The sequence below is a fragment of the Pelobates fuscus genome, chromosome 8 (assembly GCF_036172605.1).
Source record: "Pelobates fuscus isolate aPelFus1 chromosome 8, aPelFus1.pri, whole genome shotgun sequence".
Classification (NCBI taxonomy): Eukaryota; Metazoa; Chordata; class Amphibia; order Anura; family Pelobatidae; genus Pelobates; species Pelobates fuscus.
Genome location: NC_086324.1, coordinates 128918739 through 128946457, shown reverse-complemented (window position 1 = coordinate 128946457; position 27719 = coordinate 128918739). Strand labels below are relative to the sequence as shown.

Below are 27719 nucleotides of genomic sequence, written 5' to 3'. Positions count from 1 at the left end.
ATCATTTTGCATTTTTCAACACTGATTAGTACTACCGCTGGAAAGTAAGAACCTTCAGGAGAAGTGTTAGAATCCTCCCTGATTTACTAGTTTGGTTTCAGTGAAGATCTTGTGACATGCAGTCTTTAGCAGCTAGAGTGCAAAGGGCACAATATTAAGACCCATAAAGCTTGTTTCCGTTGTTCAACAGGTGGTCCCTCTATCTTTATTGTGTTCACCTATTATCAGTCATTTGATTTGTGAAATTTATGGTCAAAACAAATGTTCTCAATTGTAGATGTTCTCAACTTGAATACTGACCCACATTTTGACCCACATGATCCTGGACACTCTAAGAGACAGGCCTGTGTATTACATTGTTTTCTGGTTATGTCAGCCTCTATTTAATAAGTTTGAATACGCTTTTCAAATGATTTAACATTTTTGGCTAAACTTTTCAAATGCTTTTTATTAAAATTTTAAACTTCTATCTCATATAAAAAAATGTCAGTAGATCAAAAAGTATTAACATATTTTTTTAAATATTTAATTATTTAAAAAACTAATGCGAAAATAAGAAAACAACATCATTGGGTAACAGCATCAGTGAGTAGAGTATGACCTCTTTATAATGGTTATTCACAAATATGTGCACTCAAAGATTTGAGATTTTGAACAGGAAGTCGCTTGTCATTAGTCAGGGTACTGTACTTGGAGTCAAAAGATCAGAGCCCTATATGTGTCACAGTAAATTCAAACGACCCTCCATCTTTAGAAGTATCAAGTAATGACCAGGAAATTAATATAACAATCTGTGGGGAATTATCTAAATAGGTCAAACAAAAAAAATATTGTGAGGAAAGGAAAGTGAAACTTAAAGAGAAATACAAAATAAAAAGAGAAAATATGTATTCTCAATGCATATTTAATTACATATATTGCCCCCAGCTAGCCTGTTCTATTATAAAAATCAGTTTGAGCCATCACTGTAAATTATACTTCTCCACAATCTATCCCAACAGCTTCTGCTGTTTCTGTTGTTGGTAAACTTCGGGTACGTTACTAAAGCTAATTAATATAAGGCTATGTTTGTGAACATTGCTATATCTTACTATATACTGCTAGCATAAAGTACTTTAAATATAAATTCAAAATGTTGCTGTTGATGTTATGGGAGAGAAAACAATATTCACGTTTATTTCTGCTTCTTGCAAGTAGTGCAACATAGTTGAAACATTGCTAAAGTTTTCTAACAGAAATTGGATTATGTTTTTCTTTCACTTAACAAAAACTGGTGACTTTACCTATATACAGTATTTACTCAAATCGTATGCGCACCTTTTTTGGAAAACAACATTTTAATGCGCATTAGATTTAATGGCGCGTTACTTTCGGGGCACCTGTTTGAATTAAAACTGGCAAATTCAAACAGGCAAATTTCGTTCCTGAAAGAGGGCTTAAGAAAGAATTGAAATACCATCAATGTTACTATGGTATATGGCAAAAATCATTTTCATTGTAGCACAATTATTATTTCAGCTTCCAGGCTTCAAAAACCGAGGTGTGCATTAGATTCGAGTAAATGCGGTATTCTGTACCATAATGTTCTTACTGATCAGACTACCTCCCTTTGTACATTTATTGCATAACCCCTAACATTTCAAATGGACAAATAGGGACACTTCGATTTTAAGGGTATGAGTGGGGCTGTGAACTGTTCTGAGAAATTGCAGGTGACATAATTCATACAACTGAAATGGAGTTTAGAGCAATGTATCCTATTTATTTAGACTTCCTTTTAAACACGTTTATTGTAGTTTAAAGACACATTACTGTGAATATTATCCTGGAGCTCTGTTATACACTCAGACACGCCAGCAATATGGAACTCCTTGAAAAGCGGGACAAAGGGATTTTGAACTGACGTCACTAAATAAAGACCGATATATATGTTTAATGTAAGCTCTCTAATCTTCTTTTTTTTTTTTTTTTTTATCCATTGTTATGCGCCATGTATGGCTGAATGGCAGTCTCTAATTTGCTCAATGAACATCGTTATCATTATCTGTACTGTATAAGTGGATAGACGTAGATTGGATTCTTCTTTCTTCTTCTTTCTTTGTTATCCTAATCACTCCACTTCTGTGTATGTAATGGGTTCCTCTCTCATGTCACAGTATCTGAATTATTTTTAGACTGGCACTTCCTGTCCCCTTCATAGACACTTCCCTGGTATATGAAACAAGACAAAGGGGTAGAGAAGGTTGCGCCAAAACAGTATAGACAATATATGGGTAGAAATAGCATAAAAAAGTGAAAAAGGCCAACACAGTATATGAATAATACATTAAAAAGTCCCAATAAAACTTGCCAGAAGATATAACCTCAAGTATGTCCAGAATAATTCTTCTAAAACAGTGTCAGATCAGGGTATTCATCAAGTCTGTATGTAGACACAAAAGGAAAGACTAATAGTGCAATATATTCCAGAGATAGATAATACCAGTATAAACTGACTGATTTCTAAACAAATGTATTATAGTTTAAAGACACATTACTGTGAGTATTATTGCAGTGGGACTGTTATACACACCAACAATACAGTTCTCCTAGAAAAGAGGGACAATAGGGTAGAAAGGAGTGACAGATGGGTTTGGGCCTAAAATAGAGACTGTCCCTCCTACATAGGCTCACTTGGGAGGTATAAAATAATATGAGCATATTTAATATGCTAATTTTATTAAACTGTTTAGCGTACTTGGATCAAAAGCCGGCTAAAATTACACAGAGGCTTATATTACTAAATTTCCAAATGCCAAAAACTTTTCTCTATATTCAATTTCGCAGCATTGTAATGTCATAGTCAAATTGGGTGCTACAAATACCAGCCAAAATAAGTTATCATCTTTTCTGCCAGAGGGCCCTGCGAATATTGCAGGGATAGCTCCAGGCTGTATAGAGATAAGAGGCAACTGTACTATTGGCAGTTCTAAGATAATAATACAATGGAATGTTGAGTATTTATAATTAGCTCGCTAACTCATAGAACATGGGGGGGGCAATAAGTGCATAAACAAACATTTTAGATGGTAAATGCTTCATTCATCTTCTTTCTAGAATAGGTATTTATATACACACGCTTGTATGAAATACTGGTATTTTATATATTATACTGGGGCACATATTTTTGACTGTAAGTACATTGCACCCCCATCCTCCCATGCAAGTAAAATAAAATGGAGGTTGCACTGTGTGAAAATTGGTACATAAAAGTCATTTTCGAGTTTGCTGTGCGGGCAGAATGAAACACAGCCATAAACTTAGTTAACGCGTATTTGTTACTAAGGCAGTGGGTTAATAAGAAATGATTCCCAATACGGAGTGATTGTTTCTCTCTGGAGAGGAAATAACATACTAATTTATTCAACCTGTTTGTCATTTGGCTGCCATCCTTGATAAGAACAAAGATTCCCAGGTAGGTGCATAGAGGAGTCCATGGATTATATAGATCGTTGTTGACTTGCAGTAGCAGGTGTAAGTACATCACTGAGAGCTGGCATATACTTGTTAATGACAGGAATAGAATCTCTATAGAGAGCACATTATTTTCTGGCACTTCAAGAAGTAATAGTGTTGTAATGGTGGAGTAAATCAGGCCCGCTAAACAATTTGTTTAAAATGGGTTTTATAAGAGAAGACAAATAGGCGATGACTAATACCCGGCCATTTTTTTTTCTTTTATCACCTGAAAGTTTAGGATGATAATGATCTTGGTTAGCTGAGATACTGCTGTTTAGTTGTTTTGTCGTTAGAACAGTTTCAGCCACTTTCCAGCTTTTTATAGGCCCCCGAGGAGTCATTGAAATGCCAAATCTAGTGTGTTCTGTTGACAGCCTGAAAGTGATTTTCGAAACATAAAAACAGAAGTAATGAGTAAGTGGTCTCCAGTTGTTTGATAGCTTTAATACCGTCAAAACAGAGTTCCTTTTATCACTATGTCTCCTATGTTGTCCCAACATAAGTTACTATTTATACACAGTCAATATTCTTTCTGATGTTCTGGGAGCATTAGAACAAGATGCCAAAAAAAAAAAAATATCATATCTGATATTAGAGAGATCACTCGACAAGGACATCAGGTGTGGAGTGGAGAATGCAGGGTCATATCTGATTTAGAAGAAAGAAAAGCTTTAAGAAGATAATACATAATATTTTCTAAGCTCAAAATATCAAATAACTAAAAATATAAAAATAAATATTGTTACACATTGTGACAGCCATTTTTTTTTTTTTTTTTTTTTTTTAAAGATATTGGAAATAGCCATAAAAAAAACCCATCTGTTTACATGTACCATGTGTAGAACTCTTAAAATTGGCTCACAAGATTTTGTATTGAATACATTTATTTGCATTTCTTATGTAAAGACTCCAATGAAAGTAGACTAAAAAGCAATCCGGTATTTTTAAGCAGTATGTTTAAAATTCATATTTTGGAAATAGAAAAAATTAAAACATTTCCAGCATGTGTTTATAATATATGCAATATATATTTAGCTATATGTATATATAAAGAGTGGAGATGATAAAGTTCCAAGATGGTGAGACCTTAGACCCTACCTTTTGAATTTGACTATCTCCACTTGACCCTATGGTCTTAACCATTGACCCACTGACCTGTCGTTCCCTTTCAACACCATAATGTATTTGAGATGCATTAACCACTTTAAAAAGATTAGATTAAAACCCAATGACAGTCCTAAAAGACTGGACAATATGCAGACCAGTTTATTAGAGTGCATAGTACATGACAGCCCAATACAAAACCAGTGGGTGACATCACAAATCCTGTCTAGCACACCAAACTGTCTGAGGGGTCTACTCAAATATCTTGTTATCCTGTCCATTGGAAAATCTCTAGTCATCAATACATGAAAGTGTTTGCTGGTTGTAAAAAAAAATATCAAGTGATGCATGTCCTGTTAAATAGGGCCATGGAATGATGCACCTGTGACACAGAGGAGTGCAAAAAAAACTGATTTGTGGGAGGGTTATGCAATGTATGATTATATACTGTAACTAATCCCCTATTATTTTAGCCATTTTACATTCTGTGAGCTTTGAAATTGCTTTGTAGTGAATAAGTGAGTATGCTGGATCTTCTATGTTGTTTGAATTAGCCCTAGCAGAACCCTTCTAATGATATATATATATATATATATATATATATATATATATGTATATATATATATATATATATATATATATATATAAATAAACCAAGAAGGCTGTAGCTATGTCTGTATCGTTTCTGTAACATATTTTATTTTGCAGTGTTTAGCAATTGGTTATTTTAGACCACTATCGCAGTTCTTGATCTCCACGTTCGGAGTACAGTCTGGTCTTCATGCCACTGGATAGGTGACAGATTGAGAAAACTCCTGTCCTGTCTTTTGAATCATTTTCACTGAATATACAGCATATTTCTAATTTGTTGTCTTCACAATATTGAAGGCATTTACAAATGACTTCATGGTAGTCGGCTTTCTGCATCTCTTTAGAGTCACCTTTAATGGAGTAATATCATGTTACTTATCTGTAAGAAATGGTCTTTCATGGTTTCTTAATGTAGGATAAAAGTATAACATGTATTTTTGCGCCCTCAGCTATTTTCCTAATGCAATGTCCTCTTTTTTTCGGGAATCTTTATAGTTCCATGTTCTAAAGCTCACTTTTATGTTATGCTTTTTTTCTGCCAGTTCCATTTTTAGCTCACTGGAGATCAGACTGAAAATAAAATCTGAAAGCTTCCAACTCAAGTTATCTTCAGAAAGTCAAGTGTGTGCTTGTGGTAGAGGTTTAATAGCTACCCGTCTGTCTGTCTAGATTAGAATATGGTGACATGTACAAAGTAATATTGACAAAGCTTAGTCTAACTAATATTTAGCTCAACGGATCACACCAGTCTTAGTCTAACTAATGTTTAGCTCAACAGATGACATCACACACGTCACAGAGTTAGTTATTCTGACATCACCAGGCATGAAAAAGAATGGTAGCAGTTGTGGGGGATGAAATGAGATAAGGCAGGATAATCCTGGGTTTATTTTAGGAGTGCTAAAGTCAGTTTAACTTACTCTGAGGCCCAGGTAACTGCTGTGTGGTTGAACCTGAGTTTAGTGCATAGATTTGAGTGGTGATCACAGTTGGGGTCCAACTGAGTATATTTTAAAAAGTTTTAATGGAAGGCAGCAGAGCGTAAGTAAATGTAATATAACAGGGGGAGATGTTTATGTCACAGGGCTACACTACAAACTATTGGGGTGGTATTGCAAGAACAGGAATTGGGCACCTGTAGAAAATCACATGGAATATAACTGAATGGTACCCTACAGGCGAGTGAAGAAGACACAAATTGTACTTTGAGAAATGGAAGGAAAACTGTCTGGTTGTACGGCTTTGTAATCCCCCATTTAGAACATTCTGTAGAAAATAGTCTTATTTGTTTCTGTAGAAACGGCTGTTGTTTTCAGTATATATTATTGATATGGATCGTGTGGTTAGGTCTAGAAATATATTTATATCACGACCATAAAACACAAATAAAAATGTGGAATATATTAGGATCATAGTTCTCAAATTTCTACAGTAACCAGTCTATTGTTTTCGGCAGGGCATTCCAATTAATAAACCAATTTTTTTTTTTTTTTTTTTTTTAAATGCTGGTTCTTTTAGGGAAAAAAATTATCTAGTGGGAAAAACTTGCATGCACAATCAGTCTCACTGAAAGACAATCTCATTGACATATGCAGGTTCACAGACAATCTCTCTAGCATTAACACCAAATTCACTATAGACAAATTCACACAAGCACACTACAAAATACTAACAAACAAGCTCACTATAGGCAACATAGTTCCCTGATACACTGATAAGCTCACTGGCAGATACAGAAAAGCTCACAATGGACTACAGACAAGCAAAATTATGGAGAATCTGAAAACAGGGGTTAGAGCCGCAGGTGTCCTGCAGAACCCAGGTATGCTGTCAAACTGTTCTAAAACGGTTTAACAAATTACATTGGGAAAGCACCAGGGCACTAATGCCAACCAGAGGCTGTTGTGGTTATGGTTCTTGGAATGTTTCTATAAACATGTTTAAAAATAAAAGCAAAGGGGGACGGGGCCTGACCGCCGAACGGATCAGACGTGTCTCGTCTGAGCTCCAGCGCCAGAGCTAAATTACTGGAGCCAGCTCCGTGCCACTTACAGCCACTGACCCAAACAGGTGCCCATAACACGCACGAGCACTGGCCAAACACAGCGATACCGCTACCGACCCAGCACGACATAGGAGCAACCCGTCTGAGGCCCGAGGCCTAGCGAGCTTGAGCTGGAGAGAGAGGGCTCCCAGTTCTCCCAGTTCTCTGACCGGCGTCTGGCTGTCCCCCGTCCCGCTCCCCTTTGGACCGGCGGGGGTTATCCCGGTCCTCACGGGCAACCACGATTTGGCACCATCAGGCCCAAACATCAACAATGCCACAGAGGAAAGGCCAGATGGCCCGACCCAAGATGGTGGCCATCCCACAGCCGCGTTTGCAGACACAAACCAGCACAATATATTGCAACAACCTTCAAACTGCGACAGCCTCTGGGACAAGCCAGATGACTCCCCCTGGCAGCTAAAAGCAACGACTATTCAGCGGAGGAAGAGCGGACGGGAACCAGGTGGGTCCCCCCTGGGCACTCAATATGGCACAAACGCGCAACCTCACCGGACAGGCCCACCCGGGCGGCAGACCTCTAGGGGAATACACCCTGAGCATCACCCGCCGGCTCAGAGGATCCGGAGCCACAAACGGTGACCCTCCATCAGGATTCACAGCAGCCCCCGACTAGGGAAGAACGCGGCCTCCTATGGGATTACCAGAGTTTGTGGTTCACAGATGCTGGTCTCCAAGACTGCCTGGGGCTTCTCCTGTATCTCCTGATACCCCCAAACCTACCACCCAGCCAGGGCATTGGCTAACTCTGGACTTAACGCTTACTACAATCTGCTGGCCTAACCACCTGCAAACACAGCCACTCCAGCCAGCAAACTTAATCACACACATTATAGCCTAACACTGACCGGGCAATAGCACACTCTAGCCCTGACAGAGGCCCCCACAACTACCACACATGCATACAGACCCCGTAGGGGGAGCAAATGCCGACAGCCCCACACAGTCTCACACATAAAGAGTGGGTGCCCGTGGTAACCCAAGCTTGTAACCAACTAAGAAGCCCACTAGACAAATGAGCGACCTTACACTTACGAGTACAAAGCCTGTAAACACTTAACTCCACAATGTACACACTTCTGTGAAACATATATATCTTAAAAATGTGCCTGTCTCACTCAAGCTCAATTGTCAAATATGAAAATGTGCTCGAGGAATGCTATTGGGGCACCATGAGCCTGTATGTAATACCTAACAAAAAAATAAATAAAATAAAAGCAAAGGGACATTCACAGTGACCTTACCTGTCTTCACCTGGAAGCTCAGCAGATTTGCTGCTGCTGGCTGGACTGCTGCTGGGCAACATGCCACTGGCCTGGTAGGCTGCTGTCTGTCTTCTAAAGTACTTTACCATTTGCCTTGGCTGGCTGGTGGCAGGCTTTTGAGCACGGTAGGGCTCAGCAGGGCAGTGCAACTAGCTGGGTCTGTTTAGGTGTTTAGCTGGCCTTAATTGCACACTAGGCTAGCAGCAGGCCAGGTTCTCTCCAACCCTCCCCCTTTTATATAAAAAAAAAACTGAGGGGGGGAGAGGGGGTGGGGGCATTTATGGCCTGTCTCCTATGTTTATAAAATAAATAAAAGATTTGAATATGCAAAAAATGTTTTTTATTAGTGTACAATAATATACTAGAAAGAATAAGATCACTCAAAACAATTTAGACTTTAAATACAGGCTCTGCAGAATCAAGTCATACATAAAAATAGGTCATCTCTAAAATACATTTAGACAATAAATACAAGCTCCCAGCACCACTGACTCCTGTGACATTCTAACTGGCTCCTATCTTTGTCAAGCCTTATGTGTGACCAGATTTATAATTTGATATGAACCAATTCACACATGTATTTAAATCCGGTGTTTTAAGTACCCTTGAAATAATTGATATTGTACACTGTGTGCACTCATAATGAATAAATTGAGGAGATTTTAGCAGTGTCATTATTATGTAAAGGATGCTTTGGTTGGTGCTTCCCAAATTCAGTTTTATGGCTAATATATACATTAAAAAAATAAAATGTTGAAAACACACCTTTTCTGACTCGTATGCTCTTTTATCCGAGGTTTGTAGTGATAACATTTGCAGGGTTAATATGTATTATCAATAAAGAAGAAGGTTTTCTCGATTTCATGGTGGTTGTTTTTTTTTTACATGTATTGAGTATTACGTATCTGTTTTATTTTTTAGGTGTATATTAGAATTAAAGATGACGAATGGAATATATATCGGAGATACACAGAGTTCCGGAGTTTGCATCACAAACTGCAAAGCAAGTACCCGCATATAAGGACTATTCCTTTTCCACCAAAGAAAGCCATTGGGAACAAGGTATCCATTTATTACAATCTGTATTGATATGTTTAGCTAATAAAATGATTAAAACATGTAATTTTTCCATAAAATAAAAATATTAGCATTATTAAAATCTTCAGATATAAAAAGCTCTCTAACTGATTTTCTAATACAAACCCCCCATGCTTTAGTAGAGCGTTTAAAACAAAAATAAGAAGGCCACTTCCAATAGCGCTCTCAACAATGATTTGTTTGCAGCATATTCTGAGAGCAAAAAGCGGGGCGCAAGAAAATACTGAGAACGGGCAGCAGCTGAAATAGCCTGCCCTTCGGTGGGTCCCCGCTCAGATCTCAAGCTGGTTTTAGCTCATCTTGTGCCATTACAGAGAGAACATCTCTGAAACATATCAGACTGGTCCCACCCATACGGGCAGTCCAGATCTGAAATGCCAGAAAGTTCCCTCTGCACGAGAGACACAGCAACCCCAGATGATCATTCTAGCCTTGTTAGGCATCATCAGTGAGGCATAGCTGATATCTCTCTGATGTTCAAAAAAGTTCCATAAAACCAGGACCCCAGTTTCCTCTTAATCCCTTCATTCTCATTGGTTTCCTTAAATCTTCAGGTTTATTATTGTCATTCTAAAAGCATGCAAAACATCATGGGAGTTGTAGTTCTACAACAGATATCTCTACCTTTTGGGCACCCCTGGTCTAGAGCATCTCAGAGAATATTTTAACTGATGGGGTTTCTATGTCTGTTTGGTGGAAGAAACGGTCTCACATCTCAGTTTGTAAGATGGCCTTCTTGGCTATCACTTATAATTAACTTGCAGATTTAAGGAACAAATTGGAATGAAGGGGTTTACAAGTAACTGGGATCCCGGTTTTATGAAACCTTTGAACATCAGAAAATGCTGTAAACAAATCATTGTTGAGAACGCTATTTGGATTGGACTTATTTCTGTTTTCAACTCTCTACTAAAACATAGGAAGCTGTCTTTTTAAAACATCTGGGGATCTACCTTTTGGCCACCCATGCTTTAGACCCATAGATTTGCTAACTTTGTAGAACTGATACAACTCTGTACAGTCAAAGAAGCTCCCTCAATAAAAATATTAACAAAGAGGTTTACACTGCAGACGTTTACTTGAGCATTTGAAAAATGCCAGTCACGTCTTCATTTTCTGTTTAGATGACAAGGTCTATGTATATTTCTAATACTTTTTTTTTCCTCCTATGCTTTAATAGAATTGTTATATTTTAGTAATATTTTCTGGGTCCAGTTTTTTAGGAATTGGATATCCAGTAATAAGGAGTTTCTGCATTTCTAATTATGAATTATGAATTACAATATTGGACAGTCTGTATTTTGAAATAACTTTTGCTTTGACCTTTCCATTTGGATCATTTGCAGCAATTGCTCATTCAGCCCAGCCCAGTCTTTACTTTACCCTTTTGGCTGAGTAAGATATAATTGCTCCTTTCGAAGTACATTTTTGCTGCTTCCCACAGCATCATGTGAAACAGCCCCCACTTTACTTCATCATCACCAGTGGAGGAAGAAATAAAATACAAAGACACGACCTCACTAATCCTCTGTTTTGAAACGTAAAGGAAAGAATGAGGACAAACTAGGTTTTTGACTTCTTGCTTTTGAGTTGGATCCTTTTTTTGTGCATAAAATAGTTTCTTGCAAAAACATTTATTTTACAGTAAGCGGGCAATCCTTATCTGCAGTCACCATCAATATTAACCAGGGGCAACACACATGTAACTTGGGAAGGTAAAACAACCACTTTATTTCATAGTGACTGCTGTTTGCAAATTTAAGATGAGCAGGTTCTTGGCTTCTTGCCGTGTAAAAAAAACCTTTGTATCTCTGTCAAATGAGGATGACTATGGTGCGCCATTTTCCTGCTTACCGAGTACATGGCTTTGCCTGCTATAGGCGGAGGATGCAATATTTGTGTGCGTAGAAACAAATAATCTGCATGGGATCTATAAAGCTTGTTTCATCAGAAATGGATACAAAAATCTCTATTAAAGGGAGCCTTTAGTCCTGGAAATAACAATCATTATTTCTGGACAGTTCGTTCCCTTCTATCCACCACCCTTTGCGGTGTGAAATTTAAGTACAATAAATATTACTCATCTTGTTTCCAGCACCAGGACTCCTTCGCTGCAGCCACCAGCTCTGCCTCTGGTGATGTCAGCGAGGACATCACTGGTATCATGTTTAATCCAATGCTTCTCAAAGAGAAGCATTGGATAGGAGAGTACATGCGCGGCAAAATGCCACGCTCCTTCAATCAAACGCTGCTATCAGCAGCAGCATTTGATTCCCAGATGAGTGTTGCTCGGTTTTAACGAAGAAGTCCCTTTTGTCACTAAGACAGCCAGTAAATATGGATTTAACATTGTGATGTAAACTTTGCAGTTTACATTGCCGAGTTAGAACTAAAGGACCACTGCACCCAGACCTCTTCATTGATCTGAAATGGACTGGGTGATATATAGTGTTCATTTAACAGGTCTGTGAAAATGCTGCACTTTACAACACTATTCCCAGCACCATGCAACAGGGATGCATATTAAATATATAAGATAATACATATATAAGACACTCGTGCACATATTGAAGTACTCTGTTTGTGCTACCTGTACAGTGTGCGTGTATGTGTGTATATAATATTATATAAAAGCATGCAGGAAAAATAACGCAATTAAGGATTTCTGGAGGCATTCTAATAAACCATGAGACTTCTGGCCAAATGGCTAATGAATATCTTTGGATATCTAAGATAAAGATAGGGCTATGCATTTTTATTGTGATTTCATGGTGGCAGTAATTCCCACCATTATCGTACACTTAAAAAGAATGAAGCGCTTATGTATTATGGAGATTGTATAATTATTCACCTTTGGGAAATTGAGGGGCGTTCCCTTGAATGCCAGAAAAAAATGTGTTGATATCTATAAAAGATAATCTGACATAGTATAGACTGTATATAATTTTACAGAGATTAATACAATAATATTTAAACTCACAAACAGAGAGCTATAGACCCAGCTCTGGTGTGTATCACTTCTGGATCCGTTAAGGCGACCCACCCCTATTAAAAGTACTGGCCGTCTTTAACAGTGAGGCGAGAGGGAGGCATGGACCGCACACGCTCTACCTGTGGGTGGTAACAACGTGTGCGGTACACCTGCTTTGACCCTTCACCCACTGTTTTTAGCGGTATTTAAGAAGGATAAGGAACCAGGGGACTTTGAAATCATTTTCTCCGGTTGAAGAAGCCACAGTGAAGTGGTGAAACGCGTTCCGGTTTTAGAGGACATTGTTCCGTTTTTAAAAGGACACTGTTGCCTTTTTTATTTTATTTTACACTTTATTGTAATAAACGTAGCTTTTATTTTACTAATTTATCCTGGTTCCAGAATTCATTTTAAAAGATGGGAGTGCAGTCCCAAACCTGCACAACGCTGTGGAATTAAGTCATTAATACTGACTGCAGATATTGTAAGTACTAACTAGGGAATCTGCTTTATATATTAAGAACACTATCCGCAATATTGCGCAATCGTTTGTGCTTCTATCCCCCCCCTGCAGGACAAGAAATTTCATTCTGATAATAGGGGTGGGTCGCCTTAACGAACCCAGAAGTGATACACACCAGAGCTGGATCTATAGCTCTCTGTTTGTGAGTTTAAATATTATTGTATTAATCTCTGTAAAATTATATACAGTCTATACTATGTCAGATTATCTTTTATAGATAATAACGCATTTTTTTCTGGCATTCAAGGGAACACCCCTAGATTTCCCAAAGGTGAATAATTATACAATCTCCATAATACATAAGCGCTTCATTCTTTTTACTGTACAATTTTTCGTTTGTGATTTTAGAAGGTATCGCATGAATACATAGCAGCTGGTTTTTAAATATCTATATGTATTGACAAATTAGAGAAGTGGTAAATAAGCACTGGTCCTTATCCAATTTCTTGTTTAATATCGTACACTGACATTTGTATTCCAGCATATTAGAAACATAGAATGTGACGGCAGGTGAGAACCATTTGGCCCATCTAGTCTGCCCAGTTTTCTAAATACTCTCATTAGTCCCTGGCCTTATCTTATAGTTAGGATAGGGAGTTGCATTTTACGGTGTGGAGCATATTGTACAAAAAGGATGACCTTGCTGCCATGTAATAAAAGATTTAAAAAGGTATTGTGCAGATGATGTGATATATAGAAGATACTGAATGTGTATATATTGGCTTTTCTAATAAAACAAGCTTGACAATTGTACAACTATATAGTGCTGCAAATCACCAAAGAACATGTTGGTCAGTTCATTGTGCCCACTTATTTACAAGGTGCATGTCAGCGCCTGTAAGTGCTATTCAAGTTGTGCTGGTTTAACAAGGGTTTCAGGCTTATTAAATATGTGTTTAGTGCTCAGAGGAAGTGTAGAGCAGGGTGTCACAGACTGAGGACACTTGGTGATTTCACCTGGGGATTAAAAAGCACAGTACATTAACACCTCACATCACAAGGCGTTAAGCAGAGCCTTGTACAGCATGATGATCCCGCCACATTATCTGTCATCAAGTGACTGTATAGTAAGAATAATAAAACTATAGCGACCACAGATGTCTAACACTACTTCCTAAGAGACATTGATTGAAAACAATACAATTCCTGATAATTTCGTACTGTGATAGAGGCTACAGGATGCCCCAGAAACATCTGAAACGTATGTGATTAAATTGCTGTACAAACACTCAGGACCAGGGCGCATGTGTAGAAATGCTAAGAATGCTTAATACATAGTTAATGCTTTTTGAGATAAGTATAGGCTTGCTAATAGGTTATTAATTGCTGCAGTATGGGTGTAACCCTTGCATTTCCTCTGTATGTATGAACTGCATCATCTGTCATATATAAGCTTTGTTAAAGGAAGAGGGGGCTCTCTCTCAGCCCTTTTTGCAGACATGAGTCTGTGCTGATAAGACTGTAACCAGGCTATGAATAAATCATTGATTGCTTTTCCTATTATTATTTTATTTATTTATATAGCGCCAGCAAATTCCGTAGCGCTGTACAATGGGGCCGGAGTGAGTCTGTGTAATCTGATACCAAGAGCATCTGCAACAGTACTAACAGCATGCATTAAATCCAAACCCAGTTAAGCAAATCATCAGCTTATTAACATGTGTACAAAATACTAAGTAGTGCAGTAAAACAACAGCCCATTGATCGTGTATCTATAAAGTGGAAGTTCCTACCTCTGCATTGAAGGGTTACTCCAACCACCATGACCAACTCTGCTTTTAGGAGTGATCATGGTGTTAGGAATTTGTATTTGCAGTGTTCCTGGTTGAGCCAAGTTAAATCTCCCCTCCTTTATCCATGCACTCCCACCACACCTCCCTTACAGTTCTTTTGGTGAAGGGAGGGTTATATGTTCTTTTAAAAAAAAATTTTTTTTTTTTTTTTTATTCCTATCCCCAGTCACTCCCCCATAGAGAATCATTTAATTGGACCAATATTCAGACTCCGAGCACGCGCATGCATTTCATTACAATTCGGAGTGACATGACGTGAGTCTGTCGGGTCGTGAAACGACTTTGTAGAACCTTGCGTAGCGCTGGTTTGAGTTAGATTTACACCTATTAAAAAGAGTTGTTTTTTTTTTTTATTGAAAAGAGGAGGTGGACATGTTTAATATTAGGGCATTTACAATTTAAAAACAACAACAAAAAAGCCTTCTAGTAATATTTTAATGATCTCAATTCCACTCTGTTTTGAAGGAATTCATTATGTGAGAGTGTCAGCTGACATTCTCAACCAGTATAGTCTGTCCACATATGGATGAAACTGATATTTGTAATATTAACACATGGATATGTTATTCTACTCTTACAGTGGATGTTCAGCATCAATCACCATCATACATAGTTCACGCATTTGCTTTAGGTATAACGTTTGAAGAAATGTTTAAATTCCAAACCGTAACATTTTCAGTCTGCATATACCTCATGCTAATTTGATTCATGGGCATAAATAAATGGAAGGATAACTTGGAGCCAAATTGTGACCTCGTTAAGTTCCAGACTGATATATTATTGAAATAAATTTCAAAAAGAGAGATGGCACCCATTTGTCGCACATGCTACCTTCTTACTGTAAACATGCCAGTCCATAAGCTACGTGTTCTTCCTGTCTCCTTGTCCTTTAATTGCTAGTGCTATTATTCTTCCCATTCAAAATAAAAAATTGGACTTCATCCACTACAAAAGACATGTCATTGGAATGACTTTTAGATTTCATTTAATTAACTTGAAAATAGTAATTTGACATGCTTTAAGCTTGTTCTTTTTCATAGATCCTTTACCCAGTAACTCTATCGCATCATTTGTTATCGACTTCATATGTATAATTTTAGCTTTACATTTGTGGATTTTTTTCCGATTTTCCTATGTGCTCAATGTCCTTGCCCTTCATCCTCCTACTTTGAAATTGTATTTTTTTCCTCAGAAAGGAAAAGGGAAGATCTAGATATGTATTTAATGTCTATATGGCCAAATGTTTCTATTGTAACAAAACATTTTTGTTATTTGATAGAATGAGACAAGGAAATGAAACATATTTAGGCCCAAATAGCCTTGCATGAAAGGTTGCAGATTTAAAGATTTTATCATGTTTACACTGCTGCCTAAGGCAACCTCTAGTGGCTGTCACTAAAGGAACTTCCTGGGCTCAGTCCTGCAAAGATTCATCATCTCCACGCTCTACATGGAGACACTGGAAGCTCCTCATTAAGATGCATTTACTCAGTGTCTCTCTAGGAGGAGGTGCTGATTGGTGTAGCGCAGTGACTTGCATATGCGAGCGTGTATCATTGAAATCTATGGAGGATCCTGCGAGACCAGAGGATCCTGTATAGATAGAGCCAGATCCCTGCAGCCGTCACTGGTGGCGCCTGCTGGTTTGACACTTCTTGACGGCGGTAGCTCAACCCAGTGTCAAGATCTATCAAGTGGAAAAAAAAGTTGCCTTTGCTTTGTCTCTTTATATCTTTTGACTGGGGTGCAATTTCAGTGAAATTCCAACATGGTCAATATGAGTATTTCTGGGGATTGACAGTGTTGCTTTAATACATAACCCTGAGAGTAATTTCTTTTGAAACAGGCACTTTTAAAATGAAGACATAGGGGATGCTCACTGAAATAAAGCACAAAATAATCTCAATATAAAAATAACAACCTTTCTTCAAAATGTGATATCAGTCTTCTACACCGATCAGCCTCAACATTGAAACCTCCTGCCTTTTATCGTATAGTGCAGGGATTCCCAATTAGTTTTTCCCTTGGATCCCTTTGACATGGTGTTAAAGTCGTGACTTAAATATGAATATTAATTTAATAATTAATATATAATAATTAAGCAACAAATAACAACATTAATATTTTTTAGAGTTCGGTATTATGGTCGAATATAGAATAGGAAATACACAAAACATTGTAGTATTAAATGTATATTTAATATAATTATAATAACAATTAAACAGATGCTAGCAGAATGTCAATTTACTACAATAATTACACAATACAAACTACAACATTACTTACAAAAGGCTATAACAGTTGCTAGCTTTTATAATAGATTACTTACACGGCTCCAGCCTGTTTGGCTGGAGCTATACAATCAGCTACATGTTCAAATGCAAGCAAAGGAAAAAGGGGAAGAGTTCCTCCTACTATTTGGTTTTATCCAGTAAGTAGGCTGGCCTGTGATGTCACTTCCAGAAGCACATGAGTTAGCACACTGACCCCTAGTGGTGCCTCTAAAGCATTAAGCTCATTATGCTTTACTGACATCTAGTGGTGCGTCTAAAGCATTAAACTCATTATGCTTTTTTATGACAAAAAGTCATTAATTAATAAATACCATTACACATGGTATAGCAAAACTTTGGAACCCCCCCCCCAAAAAAAAATGTGTGCCGTAGAGAAGCGCAGCACAAACCTTTCAATGAGCAGAGTGTAATGTTCTCTTTTGCTGGCAAATTCTTTTTATATCTGGTTTTATTGTTGACAATTGTATTTGCATGTCTGCAGTTGCGTCAAGTCGATTTCGATACTTTTGTTGCAGAGTAAAGCGCAAATCCGTTACTTCACATAAGTATGTGCTGGCGAATGACAAGAGATTGCCCACTTGGACAATTCTGGGTAATCTTCATGTAAATCACCCCAAAAAGCAGTAAGAGAAACTTCTTTGCATTTTTGGCTTATTTGACTGTCAGAAGTTATATTAATCAGATTCTCAAAATCTACATCAGAAAAATTGTCTGGCTTGTCTATTATGAATGGATTTCGAACCCACTCATTATTGTTTTCATTCAAGAATGGAAAATACTGATTAATAGATGTGATTAAAGTAACACTATAGGGTCAGGAACACAAACATGTATTCCTGACTCTATAGTGTTAAAACCACCATCTAGCCCCCCTGACCCACTCATGCCTCCCTAAATATAGTAAAATCTTACTATTATTCAACCCCAAAGCTGTAGCTCCGCATGCTGTTTGCCTCACAACAGCAAGCTACCTGCTGACCTCATCAGAAGTGGTGGCCTTCCACATAGGATTGGCTTAGACTGACAAGGAGGCAGATAAGGGCCAGCACAATTCAAACACAGCCCAGGCCAATCAGCATCTCCTCATAGAGATGAACTGAATCAATGAATCTCTATGAGGAAAGTTCAGTGTCTGCATGCAGAGGGTGGAGACACTGAATGGTTTGATGCATTTTGGGCAGCTATGACCCAGGAAGGATCTCCACTTTGAGGAGTGGCCAGTTAAGTTTTTACTAGGGTGTAATGTAAACACTACATTTTCTCTGAAAAGACAGTGCTTACAGCAAAAATAAACTTAAGGTAATGATTCTATTCACCATAACAAATACAATAAGCTGTAGTTGTTCTGGTGACTATAGTGTCCCTTTAAATGGCGAAGATGATCTACAATTTATCTGCAAATTTCATCTTCAAGTTCAATTTCTGATTCTTCAATAAAATCCTTAAGTGTTTGCAAAGAGTTCAATTTATTTTGTTCAACAGATGAAGTCCAAAACTGCAGCTTATGAGACAGTTAACATATTTTCTCTCTTGCATTAAACATATTAGTGTTTTTTCCTTGGAGTGATTAACATTTAATTTTATGAGTATGTCTGCAAGATATGCTACTTTGGATAACCACAGAGTGTTTGTTAATCGACCAGATAATCCAAATTTATGATCCTGGAAATATGCAAACAACTCTTGACGCAATTCAAACATTCTAACAAGTACTTTACCTTGTGATAGCCAACTGACTTCTGAATGCAAAAGCAGAGCAGAGTGGTGACTACCCATATCTTCACATATAATTTTCAATAGTCATGACTGTAATGGTCTACTTTTTATAAAATTAATAATCTGGACCGATTTGTCGAACACAGTTTTAAGTGAGATTGAATTATTTTTAGCTATCAGTGCAGAACACAGAACCGGTGCTGTTTTTTGCTAGATTTCTTATTTGTGTCACAGCGCCTGCCACTTTTCCAACCATTGCTTTGGCACCATCACTGCACACATCTACACATGTGTCCCAGTTTATACTGTGTGTTCATGGATATATACATGTGTGTTACTGTTACTGATACAGTAAAACTCTAAAGATGACTTGTCATAGTTTCACTCAGAAGCAAGTCTTCTTCAATCTGTTTGTCAAAATTATATCTACTTAAAAAATACGGAGCACTGGCTTCGGATGGCTGCTGGAGATGTGGCGAGAGGGGGGCGAATATGGAACACATATGGTGGGAGTGCAAAATTATTGGGAGCTATTGGTTACAGGTACTGAGTGTCATTTATAAAAAATTTCCAATGCTTGATCAATTATCCCCATCCACGATTTTGTTGGGTTGGCCAGCTTCCTTCAAGGAGAATAGCAAACAGATATTGTTGAGTTATTTATTGAATGAGGCAAATGCTCTGATCCCGTTGTATTGGAGTAAATCTAGTATCCCGACTAAAGAACAATGGATTCTTAGAGTGGAAGCTTTGAGGGAACTTGAAGAAGCGCATTCGGCCACTCAGGGGAAGAGATACCATTATGAGAGGACATGGGAACTATGGCGAATGCATTGGGCAGAAACACCATAGTAAGACAACACCATAGCAAGACTACGTTAAGACATACTGAAGATAAGCTAGTAGACCACTAATGTTAGAAGTATTGGCAGAACCCCTTTCTTTCTGTTTCTTTTTTTCTTCCCTTTCTTTGTCTTTTTCCCTTTCTTTTTTGGATTGTTTTAAGCATATGATGATATGGGATTTTGATAATGTTATTTGTCAATGACATAAAGCGATCCCAATATCTGACGCAAAAAAATAAATATATATATATTTGACAAAAACCAGCAAAATTGAAAGTCCTGCAACATCTCTGGACTTGTCTAATTGCAGTGAGTATCCATCACATTGATGCAGTAGAGAAATTAGTTCAATATGGATGCCATTAGCGAGATCATGATTACGGCGCAAAACTGTGTTGTTGGAAAGTGGCACAGCTTCAATTGTTTTACTCAACTTCTCACTATACATGACACTATTTCTTATGCACATGGTTTTATTAGTGATTTCCCAATTGTGTGTGCTTCTCCTGCAAGTGCTACTCTTCCGATACTCCTTTAGCTTTCGCTTAAAGTCCATGTCCTTATCTTTGTACCCTGCATGGTTTTGCTCAAAATGACGATGTAATTTAGCAGGTGCTAATTAACTGTTTGGCAATATTTTATTGCAAAGTACTCATTGTGCTTCAGGACAATTTTAATTTGTGGCACTTGTGAATCCAAAGGACAAGTAGCTATCATCATATTTTCTTTTGTTTGTTTGAGAAGAAGATTGGCTAGCAGTGTGTGCTTTTATTTTTTTTTTATTTTTGACTCGTCACTTGTCTCTGTTGTTTGAGTTAGTAGATACAACTATTTTGGGCATGTTTTCTGGATTTTTAGTTGTATCTTCTTTCTCAGTTTCTTTAAGTGCCGAACAGGTAGAAGTAGTAATAATGTATCTGAATAGTTCCCTGGTTTAACCAGCTTTCCAAATTCATGGTTGTTTATTGGTAAAAAAAACAAAAAACACTTTGAAAAATACAGATCTCACAGCCTGATTGAAAAGGATGCTGATTTTGATAATGCTCTTAGAAAGAACTTAAGCAGGATTTTTGAGTTAGACTTGGAGCAAAAAGATTTGAAGATTTTGAAAAATAGAGTTACATTTTTTGCCCCTCAGAATCTTTCAATGCCCCTGACAGGGCCGGCGCTTCCTACTGGCGGATTAGGCGGTGGCCTAGGGCGCTGTGTGAGAGGGAGTGCCCGCAGTAATAGCCTTCCTGACAGGCTGTTGACAAATAACAGGGGAGAGATACACAGAAGTAAAAGTTCTTCATGCACGGTTACATTTAGAATAAGTTCCTTAATTTTCATGGTGATCCTTGCAGAATTACCAGTCATATCAAGACAAATGTACAAGATAATAAAATGTATCCTAACTTGCTCAGCATGATTAGACACCTCTGGGCATGTTATAGTAGAAGAAGATAAAGGAACAAGAAAAGAAGAGAGTAGTATGAGAACTTTAAGAGGCTATTACAAGGTGGATAAGACAAGAAGGCATAGGAAGAGGTGGTGGTTTGGGAGAGGACTGTGGTTGAAGGGAAATGGAGATCAACTAGGCATACCAGATCGAGTTTTGAGGTTTATAGAACCTCAAATAAAAGGTAATGGTGGTCTCTGTGGTAAAATCCTTTGATTATTAATATGCTAAATTATTTAATGAACTACTTCATGTAATGAAATGTTTGTGTTATGTTCCAAGTTTGAATATTTTGTAAAAATGGAAGGTGTTTGGTTGGAGTGCTGCACACTTTCATAAGTGGGCAGGGCATAACATGAACAGGGCCGGCATTAGGCCATTAGGCGCCCTGTGAGACAAGACTTCATGGCGCCCACCCCCTCTCCCCACCATGTTGCCTGTATACAGTCACACACACAGGCACAGGCAGACAGTCACACAAACCGTTACAAGCAGACAGTCAGACATGCTCAGTTACAGGCAGACAGTCACACAAACACACAGTTACAGACAGACAGTCATAGAGCCAAACATACAGTTAAAGGAAAACAGTCACACACAGTTACAGGCACACAATCACGAACAGTTACACACAGCAGACAGTCACACACACAGGCAGGCAGACAGTCACACACACACACACACACGCAGGCAGTCAGTCACACAAACAGGAAAACAGTCACACACAAGCAGTCAAGACAGTCACACACAGGCAGGCGGGCAGACAGTCTCACATGCAGGCAGGTAGTCACACAGACAGTCACACATACAGGCAGTCACACACAAAGGCATTCTCACACACACACACACACACAGGCATGCAGATGCGCAGGCAGGCAGACAGTCACACAAAGGCAGGCGGGCAGACAATCACACACACACCCAGGCAGTCAGACAGTTACACGCAAAAGGAGGTAGTCACACAGACAGTCACACATACAGGCATGCAGGCAGACAGTCACACACACACACAGGCAGACAGTCACTCAGACAGTATCACTCACACACACACACAGGCAGGCAGTCACACAAACAGGAAAACAGTCACACACAGGCAGGCAGGCGGGCAGACAGTCTCACACGCAGGCAGGCACACATGCATAGGCAGTCAGTCACACACAAAGGCAGGTAGTCACACATACAGACAGTCTCACACACACACAGGCAGGCAGACAGTCACACAAAGGCAGGCGGGCAGACAATCACACACACACACACAGGCAGTCAGACAGTCACACACAAAGGCAGGTAGTCACACAGACAGTCACACAGGCAGGCAGGCAGACAGTCAAACACACACACACACACACACACACAGGCAGACAGTCACACAGACACACACGGACAGACATACAGACTTACCTCTTTCCATTTTGGGTGGATGCACTTGGTTGTAGTCCTTCTTTCATCCCTCTTCCTGTGCAGGGGCTTTGGGTATTAGCCGGCCTCCGCCTCGGGATAAGCCCCGCCTCCGCCGGCCATTAAGCCCCACCCCTGCTTCGTTTTTTTTTTTTTTAATAGACCCGGGTGGAGAATAATTGTTCCTCCACCCGAAGACCTGCTTTAGCTCCCGTCAGCCGGCCATGTGCGAGCTGTGTCGTCTGTCAGGGCGCCCCCTGCTTCATGGCGCCCTGTGCGGCCGCACAGCTCGCACACCCCTAAGGCCGGCCCTGAACATGAAGCATGGCCACGGAAATGTTTACAGATGATCTGAATCTCACAATGTAATTTTTAATGTTTATGTATGACAAGCCAGCTTTAGTTTGATATCAAGAAATATTTAAAGAGACACTATAGGCACCCAGACCATTTCAGCTAATTGAAGTGGTCTTATTGCAGTGTCCCTATTTCACTTCCTGCTGCAGTTTTTAACATTGAAGTTCCAGAAAAACTGCAATGTTTACATTGCAGCACTAAGTCTGCCTCCAGTCGCTGTCTCCCACACAGCCACTAGTGGGCGTCCTGGATCCTAATGGACCCTTTGGTGCGGTAAATTACGCTGGACGTCCTCACCCTCTTCATGAGGACATCCAGTGTCAGCTTTTTCCCCATAGCAAAACATTCAATGTTTTCTTATGGAGCACTCTAATGCCTGTGCGGCATTTGCCACACACGCATGTGCATTAGCGCCTGCCTGTCGCGGGACTGAGGAGGGGGCACAAGGTAAGTTGGAGGCAGAGGAAGTTATAGTGCTGGGAATACAGCTTTGTATTCCTGGCACTTATAGTATCCCTTTAACTTACTACACATGAGTTTACAGAGGAAGAGGTTCTATTTCAACTGTCAAAAGTAAAGACAAATAAGTCAATGGGACCTGATGGAATACACCCAAAGCTATTAAAAGAGCTTAGTGGTGTACTAGCAAAAACCATTAACAGATTTATTTAACCAATCATTGATAACAGGAGTAGTCCCAGAAGATTGGAAGTTAGCGAATGTTGTGCCCATTCACAAGAAAGTTAATAGGGAGGAGTCGGGCAACTATAGGCCAGTAAGCCTTACTTCAGTAGTGGGGAAAGTGATGGAAACCATGTTAAAGGATAGGATTGTTGAACATCTAAAAACACAAGGATTTCAAGATCAGAGACAACATGGGTTTACTTCAGGGAGATCATGCCAAACTAATCTTATTGATTTTTTTGATTGGGTAACTAAAATTATAGATCAGGGTCGTGCAGTAGACATTGCGTACCTAGATTTCAGTAAGGCTTTTGACACTGTTGCACATAGAAGGCTTATCAATAAACTGCAATCTTTGAGTTTGGATTCCAATATTGTTGAATAGGTAAGGCAGTGGCTGAGTGACAGGCAACAGAGGGTTGTAGTCAATGGAGTATATTTGAAGCTTGGGCTTCTCACCAGTGGGGTACCTCAGGGATCTGTACTTGGACCCATTCTCTTTAATATTTTTTATTAGTGATATTGCAGAAGGTCTTGATGGTAAGGTGTGTCTTTTTGCGGATGATACTAAGATATGTAACAGGGTTGATGTTCCAGGAGGGATAAGCCAAATGGCAAATGATTTAGGTAAACTAGAAAAATGGTCAGAGTTGTGGAAACTGACATTTAATGTGGATAAGTGCAAGATAATGCATCTTGGGCGTAAAAACCCAAGGGCAGAGTACAGAATATTTGATAGAGTCCTAACCTCAACATCTGAGGAAAGGGATTTAGGGGTGATTATTTCTGATGACTTAAATATAGGCAGACGATGTAATAGAGCAGCAGGAAATGTTAGCAGAATGCTTGGTTGTATAGGGAGAGGTATTAGCAGTAGAAACACTGGTGAGACCTCACTTGGAGTACTGTACACAGTACTGGAGACCATATCTTCAGAAGGATATTGATACCTTAGAGAGAGTTCAAAGAAGGGCTACTAAACTGGTTCATGGATTGCAGGATAAAACTTACCAGGAAAGGTTAAAGGAACTTAACATGTATAGCTTGGAGGAAAGACGAGACGGGGGGATATGATAGAAACATTCAAATACATAAAGGGAATCAACACAGTAAAGGAGGAGACTATATTTAAAAGAAGAAAAACTACCACAACAAGAGGACATAGTCTTAAAATAGAGGGACAAAGGTTTAAAAATATCTCGAAGTATTACTTTACTGAGAGGGTAGTGGATGCATGGAATAGCCTTCCAGCTGAAGTGGTAGAGGTTAACACAATAAAGGAGTTTAAGCATGTGTGGGATAGGCATAAGGCTTTCCTAACTATAAGCTAAGGCCAGGGACTAATGAAAGTATTTAGAAAACTGGGCAGACTAGATGAGCCGAATGGTTCTTATCTGCCGTCACATTCTATGTTTCTATGTTACTAGTGCAGTAGATCATTTGCTGTATTCTCATAAAAGGTATTTAAAACCCACCAATCTACATGCATCAGGACAAGTTAACTTTTTTTTTTTTTTTTTTTTTTTTTTATCTTTGAAACTGTAAATGAAACAAAATATATTTAATCAAGCGAAATACATTTTTGGCTTGTATGTTCTAAAATGGAGTGCATAGTATTTGTATTTAATGAAGTTACTTTATGTGTTTGTTAGTTTTAAATAAAAAAGCCTAAATGATAAGCCAGACATGTTTTGGTATTTTACAGCTGTGCATAGTTCAGGGTTTTTAGACTTGTTTGATTAAATCATCAAGATCTTTTGCTAACACATTTACTGATTGCATAATGACATCTGTTTTACACTTAAAATGTTCTACAGATTTTGCAAATTCTCAAGAAACTGTAATTGTTTGCACAATGGTTATGTTTAGGGCTCAGCAGTTCCCATTTTGTGTTTGAACATATGTTTGCGTTCTATTGAAAGTAAACTTTAATTCCTCTCATTCAGTGTCGGATCTTAATGCCCAGTGACAACATAGACCATCACAGTTTAAGGTACCAGGGATAGGTCATTCAATACTTGAGGCTCCTCTCGGTCAGCCGAGGCCCTTTAACTACAGCTGAACAATCAGGCTCATCTATGTGATAGGCTTCGAATACTAGAGGATTCCATGTTTGCCGGAGACAGAGTAGACCCCTTATTTTACTCATATTTTATGTTATGTATACAAATAGGCAGAAGTATGCAACCTTCATTACCCCAGATGTTGTTTGCTACGCCTTTCCTGATGCTTTGCAGCATTATGGCTGTACGAGCATTAAAGGAGATGTCCACATCATCTGGATTGCTGAGGCTTGCCTACCATTGAAATTGATTATCAAAGAAAGCCCTATGTCTCCGTTAAAAAACGAACAAAAACGTTTTGGAGTGAGAGACCTGGCTGCTGATCAATGCAGCATTTCACTGGTTCAGCTACAATTTATTAGAGTCCAGAAGTACACAATTTACACAATACTCACCCGATAGACCTAAGATGGCTGCCGATCTGGTTCCTGCATTGATAGATTTGCTCAAGATGTTCACAGGTATTCGTTCAGCATTCTGGAGGCGAATGGCACTAGAGCAGGCCTTTTGGTCTACAGCACACAATACATCTACAACTCAGCTTAACTAGCTGCATACTGGAGAAGGCCTACGGTTTCCATTAGCTAATGGGGAGGTGAAAAGAGGTGCTAGTAGTGAGAGGCTGACTTTTTTTCAGGCAACAGGCACTAAGGGGATATCGCCCCCTGCATGGCTCCCACTCCCTGAGGGTACAGAAAAACCAGCGGAGACGCCATGAAACCCCAACATTGTAGTGTCTTAATGAACCCTATAAGTTTTTTTTTGTTTGTTTTTACCATATATGGTTTCCAGCAGGGCATCCCAGCTAATTACGGTTTATACAAGTGTGAATATAATGGCCAGTGTCTCATATATTGTCTGTATAGGTAAGACTCAAAAGTAGAATTTTATTAGTTTTCTTTTTCCTATTTTTTTGCCCGGGGGACATTTATTTATGGAATGCATCACTTTGTACTGTATATGCATGCCTTCTAATGTAAACAGATGTTTGTATATCAGTTCCTTAGCATGTAGCTGTCGGAATTTTTATAGTGGTAATTCTTCAAAATACTACCCCTGGCTTTTCAGAGTTAATTTGCATTACTCAATTAATGTCTGATTATGGATCAGTGCTTAAGATGTTTTTATAATAAAGACTTGTCAATTTTAGGTGGTTACATGTACGGTGGTACCCTTTCCATTCTAGGTGATTACACGTATGGGACCCTTTCCATTCTATTCCCCTAATTCCTTTCAGTATTTCTCTTCTGCTGAAGCATGTTTCCTATACTTTTTCAAATCCTACTAGCTTATGGTTTTCAAGTGCTTTTGATAATAATGCCTTTGGATGAATCTATAAATAAGTATATCACATTATTATACAGTATCTAGTTCAGTAATTCAGAAACCCTTGTGTACTGATATTTTTTTTTTTTTTTTTTAAGGGACATCTCACAAACAAAACGTTTAAGTAGATCTACCCCAATAAAAATGTGCATGCATTTAATATTCATTTTTGTCATTAGGGCTATACCTAAAAACAGCTGTTCTTTGTTTCCTTTGCAAGCCCTCCCCTTCTAACCCCGCCCAGACTTTTAGTGGCTGTCCATGTAAGCAGGTTATTTTATAAAAGTGCCAATTTATATTGAAATCTGCACTTTTTGTAAAATAAAAGAGGACACACTGTTCACATATAAAGAACTTTAGCAAGCTGAAGTGATTTAAGGCTCTGTAGTGTCACTTTAAACATTTTTATCTACTTATAATGGTTACTTCTACATGTATCCGCAAAGCATAATGATTAACATGCTTTCTATGGTTTCTGTTTTGTAGAAGGCCATTAATACCCTGGAAAATGCTGAAATCTAAAAATACTAAAGTCTAAAGTTATAAATGCTTAGCCAACCTTTTAACTAAGCCTCATCTATGCTAATTTCAATATGCCTTTGTACAAAAACATTACAAATATTATCAAAAACAAAAACGTTACTTATGCAATATCCCAAATCCCTATACAGATGTAAATAAGATCTA

At 38.5% G+C, this 27719-nt stretch overlaps 1 protein-coding gene across 1 annotated transcript in view; it reads left to right on the top strand.

Moving 5' to 3' along the window:
- Positions 1 to 27719, top strand: part of SNX29 (sorting nexin 29) — a 586499-nt gene that overhangs the window by 434338 nt on the left and 124442 nt on the right. The window contains exon 19 of the mRNA XM_063430302.1: positions 9445 to 9585. Coding sequence (XP_063286372.1) covers positions 9445 to 9585 — 141 coding nt within the window. The remainder of the gene's footprint in view (positions 1 to 9444; positions 9586 to 27719) is intronic.